This window comes from Salvelinus alpinus, chromosome 23, assembly GCF_045679555.1.
Source record: "Salvelinus alpinus chromosome 23, SLU_Salpinus.1, whole genome shotgun sequence".
NCBI classification, from domain to species: domain Eukaryota; kingdom Metazoa; phylum Chordata; class Actinopteri; order Salmoniformes; family Salmonidae; genus Salvelinus; species Salvelinus alpinus.
In genome coordinates this window covers 43,859,915-43,883,365 of record NC_092108.1, presented here as the reverse complement: position 1 = coordinate 43,883,365, position 23,451 = coordinate 43,859,915, and the positions used below count along the sequence as shown (strand labels likewise).

The window sequence follows — 23,451 nt, the reverse complement described above, 5'->3', positions numbered from 1 at the left end:
AGTGTAGACATTGTTCATGTTGTAAATGACTATTGTAGCTGGAAACGGCAGATTTTTTAAAGGAATATCTACATAGGTGTACAGAGACCCATTATCAGCAACCATCACTCCTGTGTTCCAATGGCATGTTGTGCTAGCTACGTTAGCTACAGAGTTGCAAAGAAAAAGCCATATCTCAGACTGGCCAATAAAAATTAAATATTAAGATGGGCAAAAGAACACAGACAATGGACAGAGGAACTCTGCCTAGAAGGCCAGCGGAGTCGCCTCTTCATGGTTGACGTTGAGACTGGTGTTTTGCTGGTACTATTTAATTTGTAAGTCGCTCTGGATAAGAGCGTCTGCTAAATGACTTAAATGTAAATGTAATGAAGCTGCCAGTTGAGGACTTGTGAGGCGTCTGTTTCTCAAACTAGACACTAATGTACTTATCCTCTTGCTCAGTTGTGCACCGGGGCCTCCCACTCCTCTTTCTATTCTGGTTAGAGACAGTTTGCGCTGTTCTGTGAAGGGAGTAGTACACAGCGTTGTACGAGATCTTCAGTTTCTTGGCCATTTCTCGCATGGAATAGCCTTCATTTCTCAGAACAAGAATAGCCTGACGAGTTTCAGAAGAAAGGTCTTTGTTTATGTCCATTTTGAGCCTGTAATCGAACCCACAAATGCTGATGCTCCAGATACTCAACTAGTCTAAAGGCCAGTTTTATTGCTTCTTTAATCAGGACAACAGTTTTCAGCTGTGCTAACATAATTGCAAAAGGGTTTTCTAATGATCAATTAGCCTTTTAAAATGATGAACTTGGATTAGCTAACACAACATGCTATTGGAACACAGGAGTGATGGTTGCTGATAATGGGCCTCTGTACACCTATGTATATATTCCATTAAAAATCAGCCGTTTCCAGCTACAATAGTAATTTACAACAATTAACAATGTCTACACTGTAGATCAATTTGATGTTATTTTAATAGACAAAAAAATTATTTTCTTTCAAAACAAGGACATTTCTAAGTGACCCCAAACTTTTGAACGGTAGAGTATTTCAACACTTTTGAGTTGATAATATCTGATAGTAAAACAATTCATGCCATGAATGAGAATAACCCCATTTATAATGCCCAAATCATTTCTCGTATCCAGATTTTTGTTTGTGTTGCCATGACGTTTCTTTCAGACCAGATCTCACCTGAGATCCACTCCTACTAACTGGAAGGTTTTTTACCTTGATGAGTTTCACATGTGGGAACCAACTTCTCAAAATGCAACTGAATCTGTCTGCCATGAACCTCCCTAAGACAGAGGTACATGTAGAATCTCTCACCAACAAGGTCATTGGGTGATGAGTATGCCGCATATGACATTGATAGCTCCCTGCCTTCCTCACTCAGTGGAAGCTTCACTTCAATAAGCAACCTCAAGACTATTCTATTGTGCTTCACATGACTCCATAATCTGTCTGGCTAACTAGATCATTGGCCAAGTCCTTCTCCCCAGGAGAGCTGCCAGTGAGCTCTGTGGCCCCTCAGTATTGCACACTGCTGGCTGATGCCCCTGGTAAACTACAGATTCTTATCAGTGATGACCCCCTCTAGCCTTTCCACTGCTACAGGTGGGAGGAAGAAGATTACAGGACTTCCAGGGACTCCGGAGAGCACTGAGAGGGCAGAGGAAAGGAGAAGAAGACTTTAAGCATTACTAAGCACTCGGTTGTACTTTTACTCTGCATTTCATTTCTCAAATATTGTAGCAGTACATCCCGTCAATACAGAATGTTGAAGAAAATAAAAAGTTGTGAATTACATGGTTTTATTTGCTACTTCTGTTTTTGTCTTTCTTTTTCAGGCTCACTGAGTTGAAGGCAGAGGAAAAGAGGAATAATCTGCATCATCTTTTTTTATTTGAACATTTTATTGTCGTTTTTAAAATGGTTTTGAACATTGAAGAATGTTCAGTAAATGAATTGAAACCATAAGTAGGCCTACTTGTCTAATTAGAGTATAAAACTTGCATGAACAATAAGAAATGCAGGTTTTAAGTATGAAGTTGCACTATTTCAAAGCACAAATTTAACTCAAAGGACTATTTAGCTTTGACAAAATACAACACATTTCACAACATCAACTGAATAAAGAAAAACCTATCAAACAGATACATGCTTGAATATCTGAGTCCAAAAGGAGACTTTCTACACATTATTATTATCATCTTCATAATAGAAGATTATAAACAACATTACATTTCCTGGTGTGCACAATCTGACACAGCATTCCTACATTTTATCATCACAGACATAATGAATCATTTTTTACAGAACTGTCCACCACCCTAAAAACTAGATTGAGAGAGAGCGAGATGGCGCGAGACAGAGGGAGAGAGAGAGGTGGTGTTTTCATAGTGTGCAATAGACATTGTTAATATAAATATACATGGCTCTGGCGAATAGAGATAGGAAGTCAACTCAAATTGAGAGAAAAAGGCTGAGAGAGATGAATAGAACATTGCGTGCAGTTTTCAGTCAGTTTTCACGTGCTAGTTCTAATTTACGGGGTCCTCAAAGGAGGAAGGACCATACTTTTGCCTTCCCTTGAATGTAGAAGGACCGTAGATGTTGGTCCATGTTACAAAAAAGGGTGAAGTGTAGGATAAAGTTGCCCCTAAATGCTGATCTTCAGTTAGTTTTTCAGGGGAAGCTGATCCTAGATCTGTACCTAGGGGAACTTTTACCCCACAGCACTCTATATAATCATGGTCTATATATGAGCTGCTATTCCTGGCTCTCCCCAAGCTGGCTGTATATCTCCTGAAAAGTGGGTCTCTGTTTGGCATTTCTCCTCCAGCAACCCAGCATCAGGCTGCTATAAACCGCATCAGGGCAACAGGCAGGCCTCGGCAGGTACACCTGAGAAGAAACAACATTTTAGGATATTACAGGAAAAACACATTTTTACAAAACGACCAGATTTGGGATGTATGTCACACATATTTCACTCATAGAACAACACAGTGCATGTCTGTCAACCCCAACAATGAGTAAACTAACATGCTGATCAGACCGGACACGTCGCGTGCGCGAGCATTGCAAAATAAATTTAGAAATCCATGTTATTCAATTATTGCACCCACACTGCTTGCTCGCGCCAACGAGCGTCTGCATTGCCATGGGCTAAAATAGAAGTCATTCCTATTTCTGACGCAGATCACGCTGCAAGTCCTGCCTCCCCCATCTCCTCATTGTTTTATAGAAGCAGGTACCCACGTGCCATCTCCTCATTGGTTATGCCCACGTGGGTGATTGAAAGACAAACTGTTTTGTCGGTTGTCGTGGTAATACTATGAAAGTGTAAATGCCAATCACCATATATATTCAAAGATGAAAAAGCCTGGAAGGAGGAGAGTTGACTAGAAACGATTCGGTTGACCGTTTTATGTGTGGATTAATTGTCGGAGTAGAAGACCTTGTGCATTTCAGTTAAAACAACAACTCAACATTTATATCCCAGGACAAATTACCTACCACCAGCAAGCTAACTAAATAGGACAAATTAGCTAGCAAGTGTAAGCTAACTAGCTAAATTGCCATACATGTTTAATGCTTTTCGACCTGTCCCCAAATTAATGTAATTGGTTCAGTTTGTTTTGATATTTTAACCTGCTTGTGGTGATCGTTTGGTGTAGGGGGAAAAAATAAATGTATGCACGATAACTCACGATGGCGCACGCGCGCAGCCGGTTTGGGTTCCGTGTGAGACTAAGCTAGCTCCAAGACATTTAGCTGAGCAGCAGCCTAACAGAATATTTAGTCATGTAGACTGACAAACCTGGTTCTATACCCGTTTTGTTGGATGTACACATGTTGCTGCCATAGAACAGTGCTGATTGCATGCCGACATAGTAAACATGTGGTAGCCATACACCGGTACAAAAGGTACTATTTACAACCTAAAAGGGTTCTTAGCTGTCCCCATAGGAAACCAATTTTGGTTCCAGGTAGAACCCTTTCCACAGAGGGTTCTACATGGAACCAAAAAGGGCTCTCCTAGGGGGACAGCCGAATAACCCTTTCGGAACCCTTTTTTCTAAGAGTGTAGTAAATACACTAGTGTGTAGTCACCTGCTTGCCCTGGTCCCTGAAGAACTCGCCGGTGTTCTCGATGACCTGCTCGTCGGAAAACTGCGAGTAGGGCTGCTCTTCACACAGGGTCAGAATCTCCCACAGAGTCACGCCAAAAGCCCACACATCGCTGGCCATGGTGAACTTACCCTGGGAAAGGCACACAGTCATTTGACTCATATCTAAACACAGGGAAACATGTTTGGTTGAAAACTACATGCGACTGAACATTCCCAGTTAATATCAGCTCTCTCCAAAACTCCTCACCAATAGGATGCTCTCCCATGACATCCAGCGAATAGGAAGAACGGCCCGCCCCTGGATACGGTAGTAGTCACCGCGATACAGGTTCCGGCTCATGCCGAAGTCAGCAATCTTGATGGTGTAGTTCTTGCCCACCAGACAGTTGCGCGTGGCCAGGTCGCGGTGGACAAAGTTGAGAGAGGACAGGTACTTCATTCCAGAGGCTACCTGTGTAGCCATGCTCATCAGGTTGCTATAGCTAAGAGGATATGAGAGTATTGAAAAGTAATTGAACTCTGAACTTTTTTTTATATAATGCCAAAGAGAGTGCAAGAGTATGTGGTCAGAAAATAAAATTTTAGCTCATTTTAAAGTGTTTGCATGACAAACTTTTTAATACTGCGCTATTGCATCGGGTTTCCGCATACTGTTATGAACTATATGGATTAAAACATTTACTTGATAAATAAAAAATAAGAAAATTAATTATTGTTATGATTACAGTATCACCTTTCATAATAACCCTAATCGGGGATGTCATTATCTAGTAAAATTATGCAGATGTAGCGTACCTGACCGTGGCTTTGTCACTAGATTGTATCTCCTCCAATTCGTCCAATTGATGGCTGGACAAGAACTGGTTAAGGTCTCCATTTTCCATGTACTCCGTGATCATGCAGAGGGGGTCGCTCTCCACACACACTGCCAGCAGGCTGACGATGTTAGGGTCCCTCAGCCGAGACATGATCCTGATCTCCTTCAGGAAGTCATTCCTGTAACACGAGGTGGTAACGGCTATGACGTCTTCCAGTCACACTTTACATTAAGTTGCACAAATATACCATGTCGTTTCTCCTTCAATAAGTCATTCTTGTAACTAACACTGGACAATAACAGACACCTGCTCGTAAACCAATCAATCAAATGTATTTATAAAGCTCTTTTTACATCAGCAGATGTCACAAAGTGCTGTACAGAAACCCAGACTAAAACCCCAAACAGCAAGCAATGCAGATGTAGATGTAGAAGCACGGTGGCTAGGAAAAACTCCCTTGAAATGCAGGAACCTAGGAAGAAACCTAGAGAGGAGATAATAACGTCTGTGACACCTGCCTGTCCCACTTTACCTTGTCACACCATGTAGTTTCACTTTCAAAAAGTCATTGCTGTTACAACGGATGGTAACCGATGTGACACCTGGCTAAATTGGGAAATACAGTGCTCTTTCCGTTTGTTGATTGGTCAACTTACCTATTCTTACTTGGTAGATTATTGTGAACACATTCTCTGTTACAACTGGCCAATGGCAAGACACCAGGAACACAAAGTGAAAGATGAGGCAAGAACAAGCATTGTTGTCATGCAGATCACAAAATTCCTTTTCCAACTATAAATCATGTGGCTCTTGTACTATCATGTGGCTCTTGTAGGACAGTACAGTTGTCATGGAAACAGTTCCAGATCCAGTGCTCTCACCTTGCGTTCTTGTTGGCGTCCTCCCTCAGTGTCTTCACAGCCACCAGAATAGGTGTGTCATCGCTGCCCTCTACCTCATTTGAACGGTCATTGACCTCTCCAGACAGATCCTTCTCCACAATGTCCTGCATGCCCTCTGCCTCACACAGGTGCACCTGTGGGCAGAAACAAAGGCATTTTACAATTGATGTTTCATCTGTCTAGCAAGAAAGCAAGAGTCATCTGACTTTTGTTCTTTTTAATTGCTTTCCTGCATGTTTGCACACACACACACACACACACACACACACACACACACACACACACACACACACACACACACACACACACACACACACACACACACACACACACACACACACACACACACACACACACACACACACACACACACACACAACACTCCCTTTATCCCCAGTTTTATTCCATACCTCTCCAAACTGTCCCTCTCCCAGTTTCTCCTTAAAGGTGAGCTTGTCCCTGGGGAACTCCCTCATGGCCGTGTCCTTCCCAGAGAGCAGACTCATGTTGACGGCCGTGATGGAGTAGGTGTTGCTGCCCGTAGTCCCCTCCTGCAGGCTCACAATGTCTGCCTCGGCATAGTGGGGAGCCCCGTCTGATCCACAGGCCTGGGGTGGTCTGGAGGAGGAGCTAGTCCCTGCTGTGGAATACACAGAGCATAGGTTCACACTTCAGTAAGATGTGACCTGATCAAGACCATTGAAATGTTCTTGTGACCCTCCAAGTTAACAACACTGATATTTCTAGCCACAGGCCTGTCTTAATAAGCCACAACCCAAAAGTAATTAGGGGTCACTATACCCACCATTTGAGAAACACTGGCTTGAAGGGACATTACACTCCAAAATCAAAGTTTGTCATATTTTTTTCACACCTCAAAAGTAGTCTAACGTCAAGATTAGTCCAAGTCCCTCACCATCGCTGAAGTCTGAAAACATCTGTTAAACTTTGATTTTGGATTGTACTTTCCCTTTAATCCACTCACCCAGCTCCTCAGTGGACTGGGCGAACTCGGGCAGCTTGCGGATGAGGCGGGAGGGCTCCTGGTAGTCAGAGGAGCAGAGGGGGAAGATCCTCTCGTAGGTGGAGTTGGAGCCGTCCCCGCTGGACTGGGACGAGTGGTGGAAAGAGAAGGCCTGGGTTTGGACGGCCAGACGGGCCGACAGCTCGTCGTCTAGCATACGCCGCGAAGCCTGGAGGGAAGGGTAGCAACTGTTATAAGCTGTGTGTGTTGTAATGTTTGGTGGCGCCAGAGAGAAAAGCTAGAGGGCGCTCTTGGGAAAACAGAAGCAATCAATGGCAAAGATAAGAGGTGCATCTTCTAGCTTTTCTAACACTGTGGTTGGCACCAAGTCAAACATTGACAGATGTTGTAATCTTGTGTTTAAGTTTAGCTAAGAGGCCATCAACAACTTTGATCAGTGTCATTTGCAGTCTTAGTTTCTGACTTCCTTTTTAGCCTGACAGCAGTATTTATTTTATAACAAGACAGAGAAGTTTCCTCGTAGATATTAGATCAACCCTAATGATTTCCACTCTGAAAACACCTCAGGGAATAAAAATCTGTTACATACCTTCTCTAGCATCTTTTGCCAGACCTGGCGCCACAGAATGATGACTATGATGGCCAAAAGGATGACGATGATGGCCACCAGGCAGCCAATCAGGATCCGGGTGTTGCTTTCATCCACTTTGTGGATGGGGTTATCTCCTAATGTACCAGAAGGTATAAAATATTTAACAGAGAGCTTCGTTGCTTCCTCCGTCCTTGTTTACTCAATTCCTTACCTCCCTGTCAAAGCGCATTGGAGCGAAGAATCCAAGATCCCTCACTGAAGGAGTTGAGGATATAAAGATTTGACAGCTTGAAACATTTTATGGCATTATAATATTTATTACAAGAAAGGATTGTCATCAAGACGTTTAGTGCTCACATCACATGTAAGGTTTTCATAAAAACGTCATCCTCAGTAAGTGTTGTATTTATCATTCATTAATGCTGTTGCAATTTCCCTCATATTTCACTGTAACTAACCTCTATTCGTCATAACTAATGCAACAGCATTTTAAGAACAGGCAGCAGAGGGCACTATTGAATGCAAAAGGAGACAGGGTTGGCGAAGACAAAATAGGTAAGAACGGAGCTGGAGCTAACCTGGAAGAACATTTGTCGGGTGGCCACGTTTGCGGGGAGTCGGAGATGTGTTATAAACTGCTGTCCCTGCTGAAAGAGGGGGGAGGGAGAGAGAGAGAGAGAGAGAGAGAGAGAGAGAGAGAGAGAGAGAGAGAGAGAGAGAGGGAGAAAGAGGAGAAATGTCATCATCTATTTTGAAACAGAGTGAAACGGGGAGACACCACCTGAACTAAAACACAATAAGATTTGCGTTCCCTCTTAGAAAAATGTTTTGTTACAGTGAGCCCTACTGAACATGACCCAAGCATCTCAAGTCTCACCTGACTGGAAGGCCACCTCGCTGATCATCATCCAGTTCTCGTTGAAGGCAAAGCGGCACTTGATGGCACTGGCCATGCGGCCCCCCAGGGGCACGGTGATGAACCGGGCGCTCTGGCTGACCTGGTCCACCGGGAGACGTAAGGACACTGGCTGGGACTCCCAGTCCAACTCGGACGTACGGAAGTAACACGAAGTCTGCCGAAACATTCTCACGCCGCGGCTGAACATGTTATTGCAGTGCACCTACGGAGAGAGGAGGAGAACTATGAACTATAACACTTGAGAGTAGAGTGTACTGTGGTATACTGTCTGTCACTGCATGGTTTGAAGTACAAATTGCATGTCCAGGTGCTATTCAGCCAATGACGAAACAATTGGAGGCTAAAGTTGTTGGACATATGCCTAAATATTTAGCCACTCTTGAAGGACAAAACAGACCTCCACATATGGCTGAATACAGTATCTCTTGAACACCTACTGAGTGGACCAATGACACAAGGTTATGGTCGGTCTGAAATGACATCAACACAACCAGAATTTCAACCCGTTTTGCCCAGTTTTTCCCGTTGGGAACATGGTAAAACCACATCCACCTCATTTTGTACTCGTTGACCTCTCACCTTCATCGAGGTGAAGTTGCGGACACGGTCAAATTCGAAGGTCATCTCCACGTAGCCCTTAGGGAAGCTCTCATTGGTCCAACCCACATAATCGTATCCGGGCCACACGCCGTACACGTGACTGTGGAGGAAGTCATCAAGACCCCACGTCCCGTCAGTCAACTGGCCCAGGCCTTCCTCCATACTGGGGGGAGAGAGGAGACAGGGCCGTTACACAGGACCGTTACTCCCATCCACTACGGTTGTGGCCTTGAGCATGGCACTTAACCCCTAACTCATACTGAGGGGAGAAAGGAAAAAAAGAGGTCTGTGTTGCTATCATGCCTGTGTCTTACACGTCATCATTTCACACTATCATACTGACCCGAACCGTATTGTGCTGGCTTGGATATGTTCCTTTCACATTGTTCTTTTCTGCACGGTTCCAAAAACGATGGTGGATACAAAACCAGGCCAGTGCAGGACAGCTTGGCTCCGCTTAGCTCAAGAGTTGTCCACAAAATCCTCACATGGGCCAAGAATGGCTCGCAACTTTGTTAAATAGTACCTTCGGGTCAGAGTCACTCAGGATGTGGACCATTTAACGCTTCTTAACAGTTTTGTACTCAGAAAATGCCACTGTTGAAGTACAAATATACTAAAACAAACCCAACTGACTGTAGACCCATGGATCCATCGTAGACCGAGTCATTGAGGTGGACGTCCAGGCCTCTGTAGGTCATCTCCTGGCCGGCCGGAGCACTGTAGGACACCAGGCCATCTGCAATAACACACAGCCAGGGACAGGTCAAAGGAAAGGTCACAATCAATGACAGTGGCCATTTTACATCAGCCTGGTCTAAACTTTGCTTTACATTCTAACTCTGGTAGTATCTAGGCTATTCTCTTTTCTTTCAGTTTCACATACGGAAAGGATGTAGGATGGGATTAGATATAGGATGTAGGATAGGATGGGATTAAATATAGGATGTAGGATGGGATTAGATATAGGATGTAGGATAGGATGGGATTAGATATAGGATGTGGGATGTAGGATAGGATGGGATTAAATATAGGCTGTAGGATAGGATGGGATTAGATATAGGATAGGATAGGATGAGATTAAATATAGGATGTAGGATGGGATTAGATATAGGATGTAGGATAGAATGGAATTAGATATAGGATAGGATAGGATGGGATTAGATATAGGATGTGGGATGTAGGATAGGATGGGATTAAATATAGGCTGTAGGATAGGATGGGATTAGATATAGGATAGGATGAGATGAGATTAGATATAGGATGTACTGTAGTGTGTCTGACCTAGCCATTCACAGCCATAGAGCTCTACCCTCATGCACACGATCATGGAGTGGTCTGTGATTGGCATGAAGCGTACGAAGCGGGCAATGATGGGTGGCTCTAGGTCCTTCAGCACCACGTCATAGGCATTCATGTTCCCCTCGATCACCTGCAGACAGGAACAGGAAAGGGCATCATCATCCTCATCCAAAAACTGCAGTCACTAAACATTGAACGCCAACAAACACAGCCAGACAAGAATGGAAGTTATAGAAAAGTCACACCAATCACAAAGCCAATCAAAGCAAGATTGTGCAACCAATGGAGTAGTCCCAAAAGTGAAAACCCAGCCCAACAGTTGGGCCCCAACTGGCACTCCAGGCTGGCTCAATCAAACACTCAAAGTATTTGAAAGAAAACTCATACTCTTTGAACCCAGCCCAGAGAGCAAAAGGACATTGAATCAACATTGGAAAAACATTGAAAGCAGATGTCAGAATGGATTCTGGTAGTATGGACACTAGCTTGCATCTGCTCACCTGCCTGCCTTTCCTGTCGTGCCAGGCCACCCAGCGGCTGCCGTCACGGCTGTACTTGATGCGGTAGCGCTGGGCAAACTCATTGCCCATGCCGTCGGCGTGGCGACCCTGGGTGCCCACGAGCGTGATGAAGTGCAGCGAACGCAGGTCCACCTGGAGGAAATCCTTCGGGCCGCCTGCGTCCGTCTCTGCCATGATGTTAGGGCACCATGCCCCGTCACCGTCTCCATCGTCAAAGTCCAATCTGAGGAGGAGAGGGGGAAGTAGTAGGAGTAGAAGGGAATATTTAGTCAATTGAATAATAAAAATGCCTTCCTCCCTTTTTTTAAGGAATCACTGATCTGACAAGGTTGGATTGGTGAAGGGCAATAGGCAGGCAATCTTGCCTTCACTAAGACAGTACAGTCAGTACTCTGATTACCTGATGGAAAAGAGTTTAGAGTGTGTATGGTGACAATGCAGATAGCATACCTGCCATATCTTGCTGCTGTAGACTCTGACCACTGACTAGAAGCAGAGATATCCTCATCAAGAATCTGTCCTCCAGTCATACCCAGAGGATACCGACACACACCTAAAAGCAGATACAGTGTTATAGATGCATGTTTTTCGGGCCAGGTGTTTTTCCTGACCACGTGGCCTGATCAGGGAAAAACTCCAGGACCTAGTTAAAAGCTATGACAATGGCAAATGAAACAGATTCAACTCATGTCATCAACAAGTCACTGAGATGTTTGGTGTGTGTGTGTGTGTGTGTGTGTGTGTGTGTGTGTGTGTGTGTGTGTGTGTGTGTGTGTGTGTGTGTGTGTGTGTGTGTGTGTGTGTGTGTGTGTGTGTGTGTGTGTGTGTGTGTGTGTGTGTGTGTGTGTGTGTGTGTGTGTGTGTGTGTATCTATGCAAGGGAACGTATTCCCGAAGTCCATGAGTGTGCCACACTGCACATGCATTTGGTAGGATCTGGATTGAGTCAGAACTGAAGTGGACAGGGCACAACCCTCCCCCAGCTTCTTCCTTTAGGCCTGGGAGGCCCCACTGAAACAGAGGCATCACTATGTAGGTGCCAGTCCAAGCAAAAAGAGTAGGGAGGGGCCCCTTCACTTTTCCTCCTCTTTATTTTGCCTCTCTTTTTCTATCTTTTGTACCAGAGCCAAAGCCACAGATAGTTTTAGACTTAGAGCTGTAACCATTGGAAACGAACACCCCCCCTCAAAAAAATGTAAAACTTATTGCTCAAGATATTATTACGGCGGTTTAAAACAACATTTATTATAGCAAGAAAGAGAAAAACCATGAGCTGTTAAAACAGCGATTGAGGTGCGTGTGTGTGCGTGTTTGTGTGTGTGTGTGTGCGCGTGTGCATGTGCGCGTGTGTTTCTGTGTGTGTGTGTGAGTGTGTGTGTTTGTGTGTGTCTGTGCGTGCGTGTGTGTGTGTGTGTTTGTGTGTGTGCGTGTGTGTATGTGTCTGTGTGTCTGTGCGTGCGTGTGTGTGTGTGTGTTTGTGTGTGTGCGTGTGTGTATGTGTCTGTGTGCGTGTGTGTGCGTGTTTGTGCGTGTCTGTGTGCGTGTGTGCGTGTTTGTGTGTGTCTGTGTGCGTGTGTGTGTGTGTGTGTGTGTGTGTGTGTGTGTGTGCGTGTCTGTGTGTGTGTGCGTGTGTGTGTGTGTGTGTGTGTATGTGTCTGTGTGTCTGTGCGTGTGTGTGTGTGTGTGTGTGCGTGTGTGTATGTGTCTGTGTGCATGTGTGTGCGTGTTTGTGCGTGTCTGTGTGCGTGTGTGCCCTGTTTGTGTGTGTCTGTGTGCGTGTGTGTGTGTGTGTGTGTGTGTGTGTGCGTGTCTGTGTGTGCGTGTGTGTGTGTGTGTGTGTGTGTGTGTGTGTGTGTGTGTGTGTGTGTGTGTGTGTGTGTGTGTGTGTGTGTGTGTGTGTGTGTGTGTGTGTGTGTGCGTGTCTGTGTGTGTGTGTGTGTGTGTGTGTGTGTGCGTGCGTGCGTGCGTGCGTGCGTGCGTGCGTGCGTGCGTGCGTGTGTGTGTATGACCAAATGGCTTCTTCGCCTACTGTGTCAGTGATCAAATCAAATCACATTTTATTTGTCACATGCGCATGAATACAACAGGTGTAGACCTTACAGTGAAATGCTTATTTACAAACCCTTAACCAACAATGCCGTTTTAAGAAAATTAAGTGTTAAGTAAAAAATTCGAAGTAAAAAAAAAAGCCCAAAAATAATAGTAACAAATAATTAAAGAGTAGCAGTAAAAATATCAATAGTGAGGCTATATACAGGGGGTACCGGTACAGAGTCAATGTGCGGGGGCACCGGTTAGTCGAGGTAATTGAGGTAATGTCTACAAGTAGGTAGATGTAGTTAACTTATTGTGCATAACTGTTAACTCTGTCCTACTCTTACTGTACCTGCCTATTACCCTTCATTCTGGATCTGCTTACAACTCAAAGTAACACTGAAACATAGAAATAGACTTTGAGAGCTTGTGGACAAAATATGCTTCATACAGTGAAACTATTTCAAGTGGAAAAGTCCAGGAGAGGTAGGTTATGAATGAGTGCCTCTCCTGTCACCCTGCTCCTTAGCACTGACACAGACGTACGCACACAGACACACACACACACACACACACGCATGCACGCACGCAAACACACACACACGTACACGCACGCACACACACAGACACGCACACACACACACACACACACAAGCACACACCAGCAGCTCACTCCATACCTCCTGCAGCCTCTTTTCTCCTGCCCCTACATTTTTTCAGACATTTCCTGAATGCCCCCAGCCTGTGAATGGTTTGCCTGTTCTCACATATTTGCTGTTTGACCAATCGACCAATGGCTAAACCCCACACACGCGCCCTCACACACACACACACATTGACGGCGATGACCTAACCAGCCCACCTAGCTATTACGGCGTGCTGGTATCTCGATCATGTCAAACATCTTGACTTGACTACAATGCGGTAATATCCCCTTCAGTTAGACATATGTACTATATAAATAAAGGCTGTTGAAAATGCAGAGACGTGACACGAACATGTAACCTCTTAAAATGAGTAAACAAACACTTAACATCCTTTTCAGATTACTGAGTCACCAGGGTCAAGCTGCACTGTCTTGGCCCTGGTTACACATCCACTGTAGTTGCTGGGACCGTGCTGGAGAGGGCATCTAAGCCAGCACAGTGCAGCTCTGACAGTGTGAAAAGGCTATGAGTTGACCTCCATGTACAGTACCTGGGTTGACTTGGGTCCTTACAGCAGTGAGGAGGAATAGCAGGAGACAATGAGCCTTCATCTCAGAGGCAGGAGCTGAACACCTGACAGAATGTTTCACAAGTTCAGTATAACAACAGCAGCAGCGACCACAATATGTACAGTATGTAATGTCACTTATGTAGGGGTTGTACTTGTACCATACCATCCTAATCTCGTCCTTTTTCTCTATAGAAATAAAAATGTTGGCAAATGAGCTTTTATTGTTGAAAGAAAGGATGAAAGAGATTGGTGTTTTTTTCCCCACATCTAATAAAGGCATGGAGGTGTTCAATGACAGAGATGCATTTGTTTAAAATATGTCACTTGATGGTGTCATTTCAGAGACAAATGATCATGGTTTTTGCTAAATGCTATATATCCGCCTCATTCACAAAAATTATTTGTGATGAAAAAACACAAATGTGGAAAAAATGGTGGATATAGCGTTTTGGAAATAAACTCTTAATTTATGATGAATATATTTGACCACTTTAATGTCCCCTGCCAAGAACTAAAATGTCCCTTCAGTATAATGATGCAGATCGATTGATCCAATGCATCAGGGTCAATTCCATTTCAACCCAGTCAATTCAGGAGATGAATTGACATTCAATTCAAGGAATGAAAACAGGCACCCATTCGCCATTAGGATTTTCAATTGACTCTTTATGGAGTTGAAATGGAACGGACCTCAACCATACAACGCATACAGTATACAAAGAAGACCCCCTAAACACGTTCTAAGATTATGCACCTATCTAAGCCATTGGTACCAACCAGCGGCAGACATACACAGAGACCCCCTTGTACGGTCTACTCAGGTAATTGACTACCCCTCCATCCACAGTACATGCAGTATAAGACCCCAATGCTTATTTATCTTTTAAAAGGCCTGTAAATGTCTCGGTGAAATATGCCTACTGCACAAATATGCGCTACATGGCTAACCTCCTGTACTTTCAGTAATTTATGTGGTGAGTTTACCCCAAAAATGTGAGTGGGGGGAAAAGTACTGACTGTGTGGTTCTGTGTAGCCCTGGTGCGATGGTGAATTCACATGGACGCTATCTGATGCCCACGGATCCTTGCTGTAAAGTGCTGCCTTTGTGCTTTTGTGTGGTCCTGTCCTGCGTTAGGCCTATTTCATCATGCTAAACTCGGACTGCTCTCTACCTCAGTTGGGTGTGTGTATGTGTAGGGTCAGGAGTTTTCCTCTGGTCAGGTCAGAAAACTCTGGGCCCTAGTTATAATAATGTGTAATTAGAAGAAAAAAAATCAGCGTTTAGGTCATATCCACCATGGCTAATATACTAATAATGTTAATGTCCATGTGTCACTTACATGTCAATACTGACACTGGCACTGACAGGTCACTAGTTAGGTTACTAGTGTCTTCAAATAAAGTATCAAAATGAACATAAATACATTCAAATAAAGTCAATCATTAGAAGAGAATGGAATTCCACTTTTTCCTCAAACAAATAAAACAACGATACAATAGTGAACTATTATCTAATGGAAAGTAACTTCTTTTTGTCAAACAACTTATTTATATTTACATGTCAATCAAGTTGGGAGGTACCAGCTCAACTTTTCTCAGCTTTCAATTTCATTGATGACAAATATACCCATAGCTGTCACCGAAACGTGGCTACTAGCAGTGTCAAAATACAATGCTAAATGACGTTCTATAAAAGTAAGAGTAATCGAGGAGAGACCACACTTACTTTTCACTGCCTTCCCAAAATCCTTAGTAGTCCAGGGGAATATTATTCCATAATCGACTGGATAAAATTCCAAAGTCTATTACGCTGTAATATACTTTCTTCCCGGGATAGACTTTCTGTGAAAGAAGGAGGAAAAGGGCTGATGTAAAAGCAAGCTCTCTTGCTAGAGGAAAGAGAAATGGAAAAAAAATGAAATAAAAATAACACACTCTGGGATTCTTTGGTGTGATGCCAAAAAGCCCCAGAATTCCACCTGATGCACATAAGGTTTCAATTATGGCCTGGAGAGCCGTAAGGGAGTTAGTTTAGAGCAGGCTTCTGTTGAGCAGCCAAGTGCTACTGAAGAAGGATCCGAGTTTACATTCATCCTGTGGAAACCTGTTCATTACTGTGGGAGTGATGGGGTTTTATAGGGCTTCTAAAAGTATCATGCAGACTGTAGACCAAAAAAAGAAACATTGCTGGATAGAGAAGTCAAATCATGTCTGACTGAACTTGGATGCTCCTTTTCTGCTATTTATTGAAGTGTTATTGATAAAAAGAGTAATGTCCACTCTTTGTTTACTGACAGCAGTGAGTGGATCTCACCAGTTTTTCAACAGTGGTTCTTTTGTGTCCAGCTCGTGCCAATTTAGCATGGATTGAGACACTGACCTGGAACTGCCACACCTCAGTAATGGAGTTTACCATGAGAGGGCAGCAGGGACGGCTCCAGGCATAATTGTCATAAGCGGTCGCTTAGGAGGCACCGCTAGGAGGCACCCCAACCACAAAAAATATAAATATATATATATTAAATACACTGAGTGTACAAAACATTAAGAACACCTTCCTAATATTGAGTTGTACCTAGGGCTGTTACGGTGACTGTATTACCGCCACACCAGCGGTCAAGAGGCATGAAGGCAGTCAAATTTTTCTTGACCGTTTAGTCACGGTAATTAAGCTTCTCCAAGCTCTGATGCTGCTGATGGTAATTCGTAGGCTACCAAACGTGCTAAATGCCTGGTACTCAGCACTCTATTGTCACTCTGAAATCAATGCAAATGTGATCGAAAATCTAATTAAACACTTAATGAGAGCCCATGAGCTCATGTTGCACAACACTTCTATAGGCTAAGCAATATCATGAGAAAACAGAGTGATGGCTTCTATTAATCTTAGGGATAGCCCCCTTTTTTCAATTTTCGCCTAAATTACATACCCAAATCGAACTGCCTGTAGCTCAGGCCCTGAAGCAAGGATATGCATATTCTTAGTACCATTTGAAAGGAAACACTTTGAAGTTTGTGGAAATGTGAATTGTAGGATAATATAACACAATAGATTTGGTAGAAGAAAATACAAAAAAAAAAAAACGGTCCTTTTCAACCACCATCTTTGAAATACAAGAGAAAGGTCATAGTTATAGCCATCACTCTGGTTGTAATTCCGATAGTGTCCAAAAACTGGCAGCAGTGTATGTGCAAATTTTCAGATGGATAACTTGAAAAATGAGTGGACAACAAGACTTTTGGTGTGAAGTCCCCAGGTACATTTGGGCAAACCGTGAAGCAGACATTCGCATTCATATTCCATTTTTCTGCAAGAATATCGTCAAATCTGTATACTTGGACTTTGATTTAGCTTTCCAAGTAGTAGTAGCCATATTATAAGTTCAACATTTGCAAAACAACCAGTTTTCATAACTTCATAACTCTGAATATCCTTATAATTTTTGTCCAAAATGAAAAGGCATGCTGTCGTTAGAAGCTACATTTTACGACAGATATATGGTTTCCGGATACTCCCGTAAAGCCCATCTAATTGGCTATCTAGCTAGCTTTGTTTGACCCTGATTAGTGCTTAGTTGACCAAGATACAGTCGTTCAAGAGATGGCCGCCCGCGTCATTGGCGTGCCATGAAGGCGTCGCTCTCTGACCAAATATGGTGTCCTATAGGATATACTACACCCTAATGATATAGTGAAGTCTTGTTACCTTCTGGGATCTCTGAGGAATAGATACGAACGTGATGTGACTCATTCAAACAATGTTTAGGGTGAGATTTTCACCGATTCCTTTGTTTGCAAATTGAACGAGTGGAAATACAAAATCGATTGTGCGTGATATATGGACCTTTTTAGGATATGAAAAAGGATTTTATCTAACAAAACAACACTTCATGTTATCTCTGGGACCTTTTGGATGATAAATCAGAGCAAGATTTCAGAATGTAAGTACACATTTCACCTTCAGAGGTGAATTTATCAAACCTATTGCGTTGAAAAAAGTGTTTTGTTTTTAGGAGCTCTCCTCAAACAATAGCATGGCATTTTTACGCAGTAATAGCTACTGTAAATAAGACAGTGCAGTTATATTAACAAGAATTTAAGCTTTCAGCCGATATAAGACACTTCTATGTACCGACATTTGTTGTTACTCTAAGATGTCCCGTTGACGGAACGCCGATCCTTTTAAAAAGAGGAGGATCCCATCAGCTTTCTATAGGCTAGGCCTACTATATTTATATCTCAACTTTCCTAATATGAAGCACATTGCTTGTCTTTACAACAGGAGTATAGCCTACCTGGCTGGCATGAAAATTAACCACGGGGAAAGTGTCCTCCATTTGCTGTTAAAGTGCATAGATTACATGTATTTTTTCCCCCTGCCCCTGTATCGAGACAGGTGCATGATAATGGTCCATTCTAAATCCTTAACAAATTTCACACATATTATTTAGTATATGTAAATGCACGATTAAATCAAGAATATTCTGATGGGTGACAATATTAGCCTATCACTTGTGAATGATGCCTTGTGTAAGGCAAGAAACAATGCATACCTTTATTTTGCAAATTTTTCAAATCTTAGTCCCACACCTCATGTAGCCTAGCCCATAGGCCTATATGTTTTGATAAGGTTTGTATCAGAACTAAAGTGGCCAAATAACCTATTCAAATGAAGCACATTAATCCGCTTTACAATGGGTGTAGAGTCTAACTGTCATACATACACAGTGCGTGAGTTTTACGTTTGGGGAAGATTATTTCAGCATAAAAATGCAACTATAATAAAATCATTACATGCATAATCGCATTTGTGGTCACTTTTGATAATGGTGTTTTCCCGCTAATGGAACATTTGCGCTTATAGCCTACTGCCATGTGCACATTGTTGCGCTTATAATGTGAAGAAAAAGCCTACATTTTAAGCTAAACATTCTGATCTGTTGTGTCAGCCTCATTGCGTAAAAATGGTTTTTGATGCTAGTGGTTGTATTAATTTGGGATCTATCACACCCCACAACTGTCCCAGATTTTGTTTGGAATATTTGTTTCTTGCACAGAAAATAATAGGCTTACTTTTGTACCATGGGGGAGGGTAGATTGACATAGGCTAGTGATTTTTCTGTTCGTTAAGCCTATTCATCTTGTTGGCTGACAAAAAGTAAATGTGGACAGTTCTTCCAATATCTTCAATATGCGTCCCCAATGTGTTTGTCTTCACTTGTAGCCTGTGAGAAAGACCCAATCACGTGATTGAGAGACACGTGAGTGAGAGGTGCTTTGCAGCATGCAGTTAAAGGGGAATTTAAATTATTATATTCAGCCCAAGGGCACAACTGCCACTGGCTGCAAAAGGCCTGGATTATTTTGTGGGCATTACGACAACACAAAGGGGATGCTGTCATGGCCGATGCTGGAAGAAGACCAAGGTGCAGCATTGTAAGCGTACATTTGCCTTTTTATTTAAAATGTCGCCAACAAAACAACAAACGAAAGAAAGAAACAACCGTGAAGCTTACAGGGCATTAGTGCCACAAACAAAGTTAACTACCCATACTGAAAGGAGGGAAAAAGGGCTACCTAAGTATGGTTCCCAATCAGAGACAACGATAGACAGCTGTCCCTGATTGAGAACCATACCCAGCCAAAACATAGAAATAAAGAAACATAGAAAACAAAACATAGAATGCCCACCCCAAATCACACCCTGACCAAACCAAATAGAGACATAAAAAGTCTCTCTAAGGTCAGGGCGTGACAATGCCTCCGGGTTAATTCGAGGCATTATCAAGTGTTTCTCAAATTGTGAATGAGAGACTGATGAAGTGTGTACAGCCTGCACAAAAAAAGCAGATCTCATGCCTTCCATTCAACTTTTTTCAAATCATCATTAGAGTTGCATCATGCAGCCTTAGAATTTATACAAAATAAAATATATAACCCAATGTTTGTATCACAACTAAAGTTACACAAATAACTCTAAATGAAGCATATAGGAGTACCTGTTTCTTTGTTAATCGCTCAACACAGAATAGCCGCATGTGCGCACTCCCTCAAAACGTTTGGAGAAAATATCCTTTGTATTTTATTCAGCTTTGTTCAATTGTATTCTTCATACTCTAAAATACTCTAAAATAATGCCACAGAATTGTAAGCAAATCTTGCCTACTACATGAGTGTAGCCCACAGCCATATGGCATAGTCAGATCAGGATCTAAAATAACTCAGAGTATGCTATTCTGTTCTTCTGAAATAGACAACATTTTCTTCTTATCATGTTTCTTCAGACCTGTCTAAAATGAATACTGGATTTATTGTGAAAGTGTAAGCTATATTACATGGATTTATTAGACTTTTTAAAGTGTAGACGCTTCAAAGGTCTGCATCAGTGGCAGTGTCGAAGCCAGGAGATGCTAAATCCCTGTGTTTATGTTAATTAATGGTCAATTACTCAGAACAGACTCAATTTGTCAGGGCATGGACTCTACAAAGTGTTCCACAGGGATGCTGGCCCATGTTGACTCCAATAATTCCCAAAGTTGTGTCAAGTTGGCTGGATGTCCTTTGGGTGGTGGACCATTCTTGACGCACATCGGAAACTGTTGGGCGTGAAAAACCCAGCAGCGTTGTAGTTCTTGACAAAACCGGTGCATTTGGCACCTACTACCATATCCTGTTCAAAGGCACTTACATCTTTTGTCTTGCCCCCTCACCCTCTGAGTGGCACACACATATTATTATCCATGACTCAATTATGTCAAGGCTTAAAATTCCTTCTTTAACATGAAGTGAATTTAACAAGTAAACATCAATAAAGGATTATAGCTTTCACCTGCATTCACCTGGTGAGTCTATGTCATGGAAAGAACAGGTGTTAAGGTTTTGTACAGTCAAGTCTGAAATTTCAAAGTGGAAATTACAAACTTCAACACTACAAGTTTTTAATTTCCTGCATTGTAGGAAAGTTCTTCTGCAAAAGGGTGACCAAATTAAGATCCCACATCTGTTGTTTGACTTAGTGGTAGTACGTTTGAGTTTTTGGTAGTATGTTTGAGTTATGATAGTTAGTGGTGGTTACTTGGAGTTAATTTTAGTTTGTGATAGTTGGTGGTTACTGGGAGTTAAATTGAGTTAGTGATAATAGTATCAGCTATGAAGGTAAGACCCAGATGCAAACAACGTCGAATTAACAATGGTTTAATAATCCAACAGGGGCAGGCAATAGACAGGTCAAGGCAGGCAGGGGTCAGTAAACCAGAGGTGGGGCAACGGTCCAGGACGACAGGCAGGCTCAGGGTAGGCAGAGTGGTCAGGCAGGCAGGCTCAGAGTCAGGACATGCAGGCGAGCTCAGAGTCAGGACAAAACCAGGAGGGCGAGAAAAAGAGAGACTGGGAAAAGCAGGAGCTGAGACAAAAACTCTGGTTGACTTGACAAACAAGATGAACTGGCAACAGACAAACAGAGAACACAGGCATAAATACACAGGGGATAATAGGGAAGATGGGCGACACCTGGAGGGGGGTGAGGACAATCACAAAGACAGGTGAAACAGATCAGGGTGTGAGAAATTGTGGTTATTGGGAGTTACTGCACACACAGTTCATCATGTAGAAAAACATCTGGATCCTGGTCCTCCTATCAGATCAGTTCTGTCTGATTAACACTTTTCACACACAACATTGATCAGCTGTGAATCAACTGTGAACGGACTGACCATAGGGATTTCGGAAGTAAAGGAAGAATGGCAGTATAGCCAGTCTTGGCAATATGGTATTCAATATGTACATATCGAAAGTTAAATTATATCACTGTTAAATTATATTATTATTAAATTATATTCTGTTTTGAATGTTGCTGAATGTTTTCTTGGAATTGCTTTTAGGAAAGCAAAAGATTAATCAAAACTTCTCGCACTAGCCTACTCATCCATGTTTACGTATTGTGGGCGTGAAATCCCAAACAGCCAATGCCTTTCTAAGAAAGCAATAATATGGAAGTACTTGACCATAACTAAATCTTTTCTATTATATTAACAAGATAGTCGAGTGACCGTTCCAACAACTGAAGTCGTTGTTCCAAAGGTGAGAAGGGGGTAGCTGCGTTACAATAGGGCGACCGGAGTATGGAGAGTGGGTGTGTCTGAATGAGTGGGTGTGTGGAAAGAAGTGGGTGTGTCAAAAGCAAGGGGGCGTGGGGAAAGCGCTCTGCTACAGGTTAAACGGTTTTGATTGATTGGGCAGTGTTTATTTTGTATCTTACCACGAAACTACCATACATTTGAGTCGGAGTCGTATTTCACTGTTAGTTTTATACAAATAATAATAAAAAAAATGGTTATAAAACTGACTTGTTTATTTTGTATTAAAAGTAGACCTACTCATGATCGGTGTACTGTTGCTTCATGCGTTGGTATGCGTGTGCTTACTGTGACTGTCACCCTGATATTGGCTACTAGGTAGCTGGCTACTTCCCAGACCGTTGCAGGACAGTAGTGCTTGTCAAGCGGGAGGGAAGGGCGCTGTGTCCCTGTGTTGTTGCCGTTCATGCCCTCCCATTGCGTAGATTGTATGTACATATCAAGGTGACATCTAGATGGTTATCAATATTAGTCATTTCTTGTGCGGGCTGCTATCCTACTTGAAATAAAATTATGGGAGCGATTTTTTTTTTGCCAATTAGCTGATTTTCTTTCCATACACCCATCCTTTAGACACACCCATACTTCGGTCACCGTATTGAGCTGCAGCTGCCCATACTTGCCAAAGGCGAGAAGGCAGGCGGTTTTCTTATCGGTCGGCTTATCGTGGACAGATTTTGACAGGAGTAAACACTCTCCGCCTCCATAAAAGACCGACCACAGATGGAGATAGGAGGGACTGACCTCTATACATAGATAGCCTAATTGTTATTGGTCCTTGTTTGAGAGTAAGCTAGATATTTTGTAGCTATAGGCTAGACATGCCTTCAGTGTCAGGAGCAAAAATGATAACTAGGTTTTATTATATGAAAAGGATATAATAAACATTGTTCTGACTGTGTGTGATGTTTGTGGGCCCAGGTTTTGTTCTCTAATTTCCAATAATCATTATCACAGTGCTCTTCTGAGTACTCATCTGCAGGCCACTGTGAGTGTTACCTCAAAGCACAAAGAGCATATTTGGGCTGTTACCATACTGCAATTTTTTGTCTCAATACAGGGTGTGTCAGTCCTACAGAGTTGTGCTTTTTGACAATATACTCTGACAACCCGAAGAAATAGGGTGTGACTATCCCTGTCTCAAATATTGATGGGATTGTTACATTATCTGGTTAAAACATGTGTTTAAGCTGATAATGTAGGATTTGTTGAGCAAGTGTCACCTACTTTTGGCGGCACTTTTAGCTGAAGCGTTGAATTTGTGATTTAGAAATTATTGACTGAATCGGCTG

At 42.7% G+C, this 23,451-nt stretch overlaps 1 protein-coding gene across 4 annotated transcripts; it reads right to left on the bottom strand.

Moving 5' to 3' along the window:
- Window positions 1–1,791: 1,791 nt before the first annotated feature.
- Window positions 1,792–16,050, bottom strand: ddr2b (discoidin domain receptor tyrosine kinase 2b). Of its 4 annotated transcripts, none has more exons than XM_071362500.1 (17): window positions 15,751–16,050; window positions 14,003–14,085; window positions 11,223–11,325; window positions 10,752–10,995; window positions 10,234–10,381; window positions 9,586–9,688; window positions 8,929–9,112; window positions 8,308–8,551; window positions 8,009–8,074; window positions 7,428–7,564; window positions 6,839–7,046; window positions 6,264–6,493; window positions 5,833–5,987; window positions 4,929–5,129; window positions 4,381–4,615; window positions 4,114–4,263; window positions 1,792–2,901 (listed from the first exon to the last, which is right to left on the bottom strand). In XM_071362500.1, exons 2-17 carry the CDS (start codon window positions 14,061–14,063, stop codon window positions 2,767–2,769), a joined length of 2,604 nt encoding a protein of 867 aa, XP_071218601.1. In that variant the 5' UTR covers window positions 14,064–14,085; window positions 15,751–16,050; the 3' UTR covers window positions 1,792–2,766. The 4 variants fall into 4 exon arrangements, with proteins under 4 accessions (XP_071218601.1, XP_071218599.1, XP_071218600.1 ...); XM_071362498.1 differs by having other exon boundaries at window positions 9,577–9,688; window positions 15,751–16,049; XM_071362499.1 differs by having other exon boundaries at window positions 8,009–8,077; window positions 15,751–16,049.
- Between the last annotated feature and the right edge of the window lie 7,401 nt (window positions 16,051–23,451).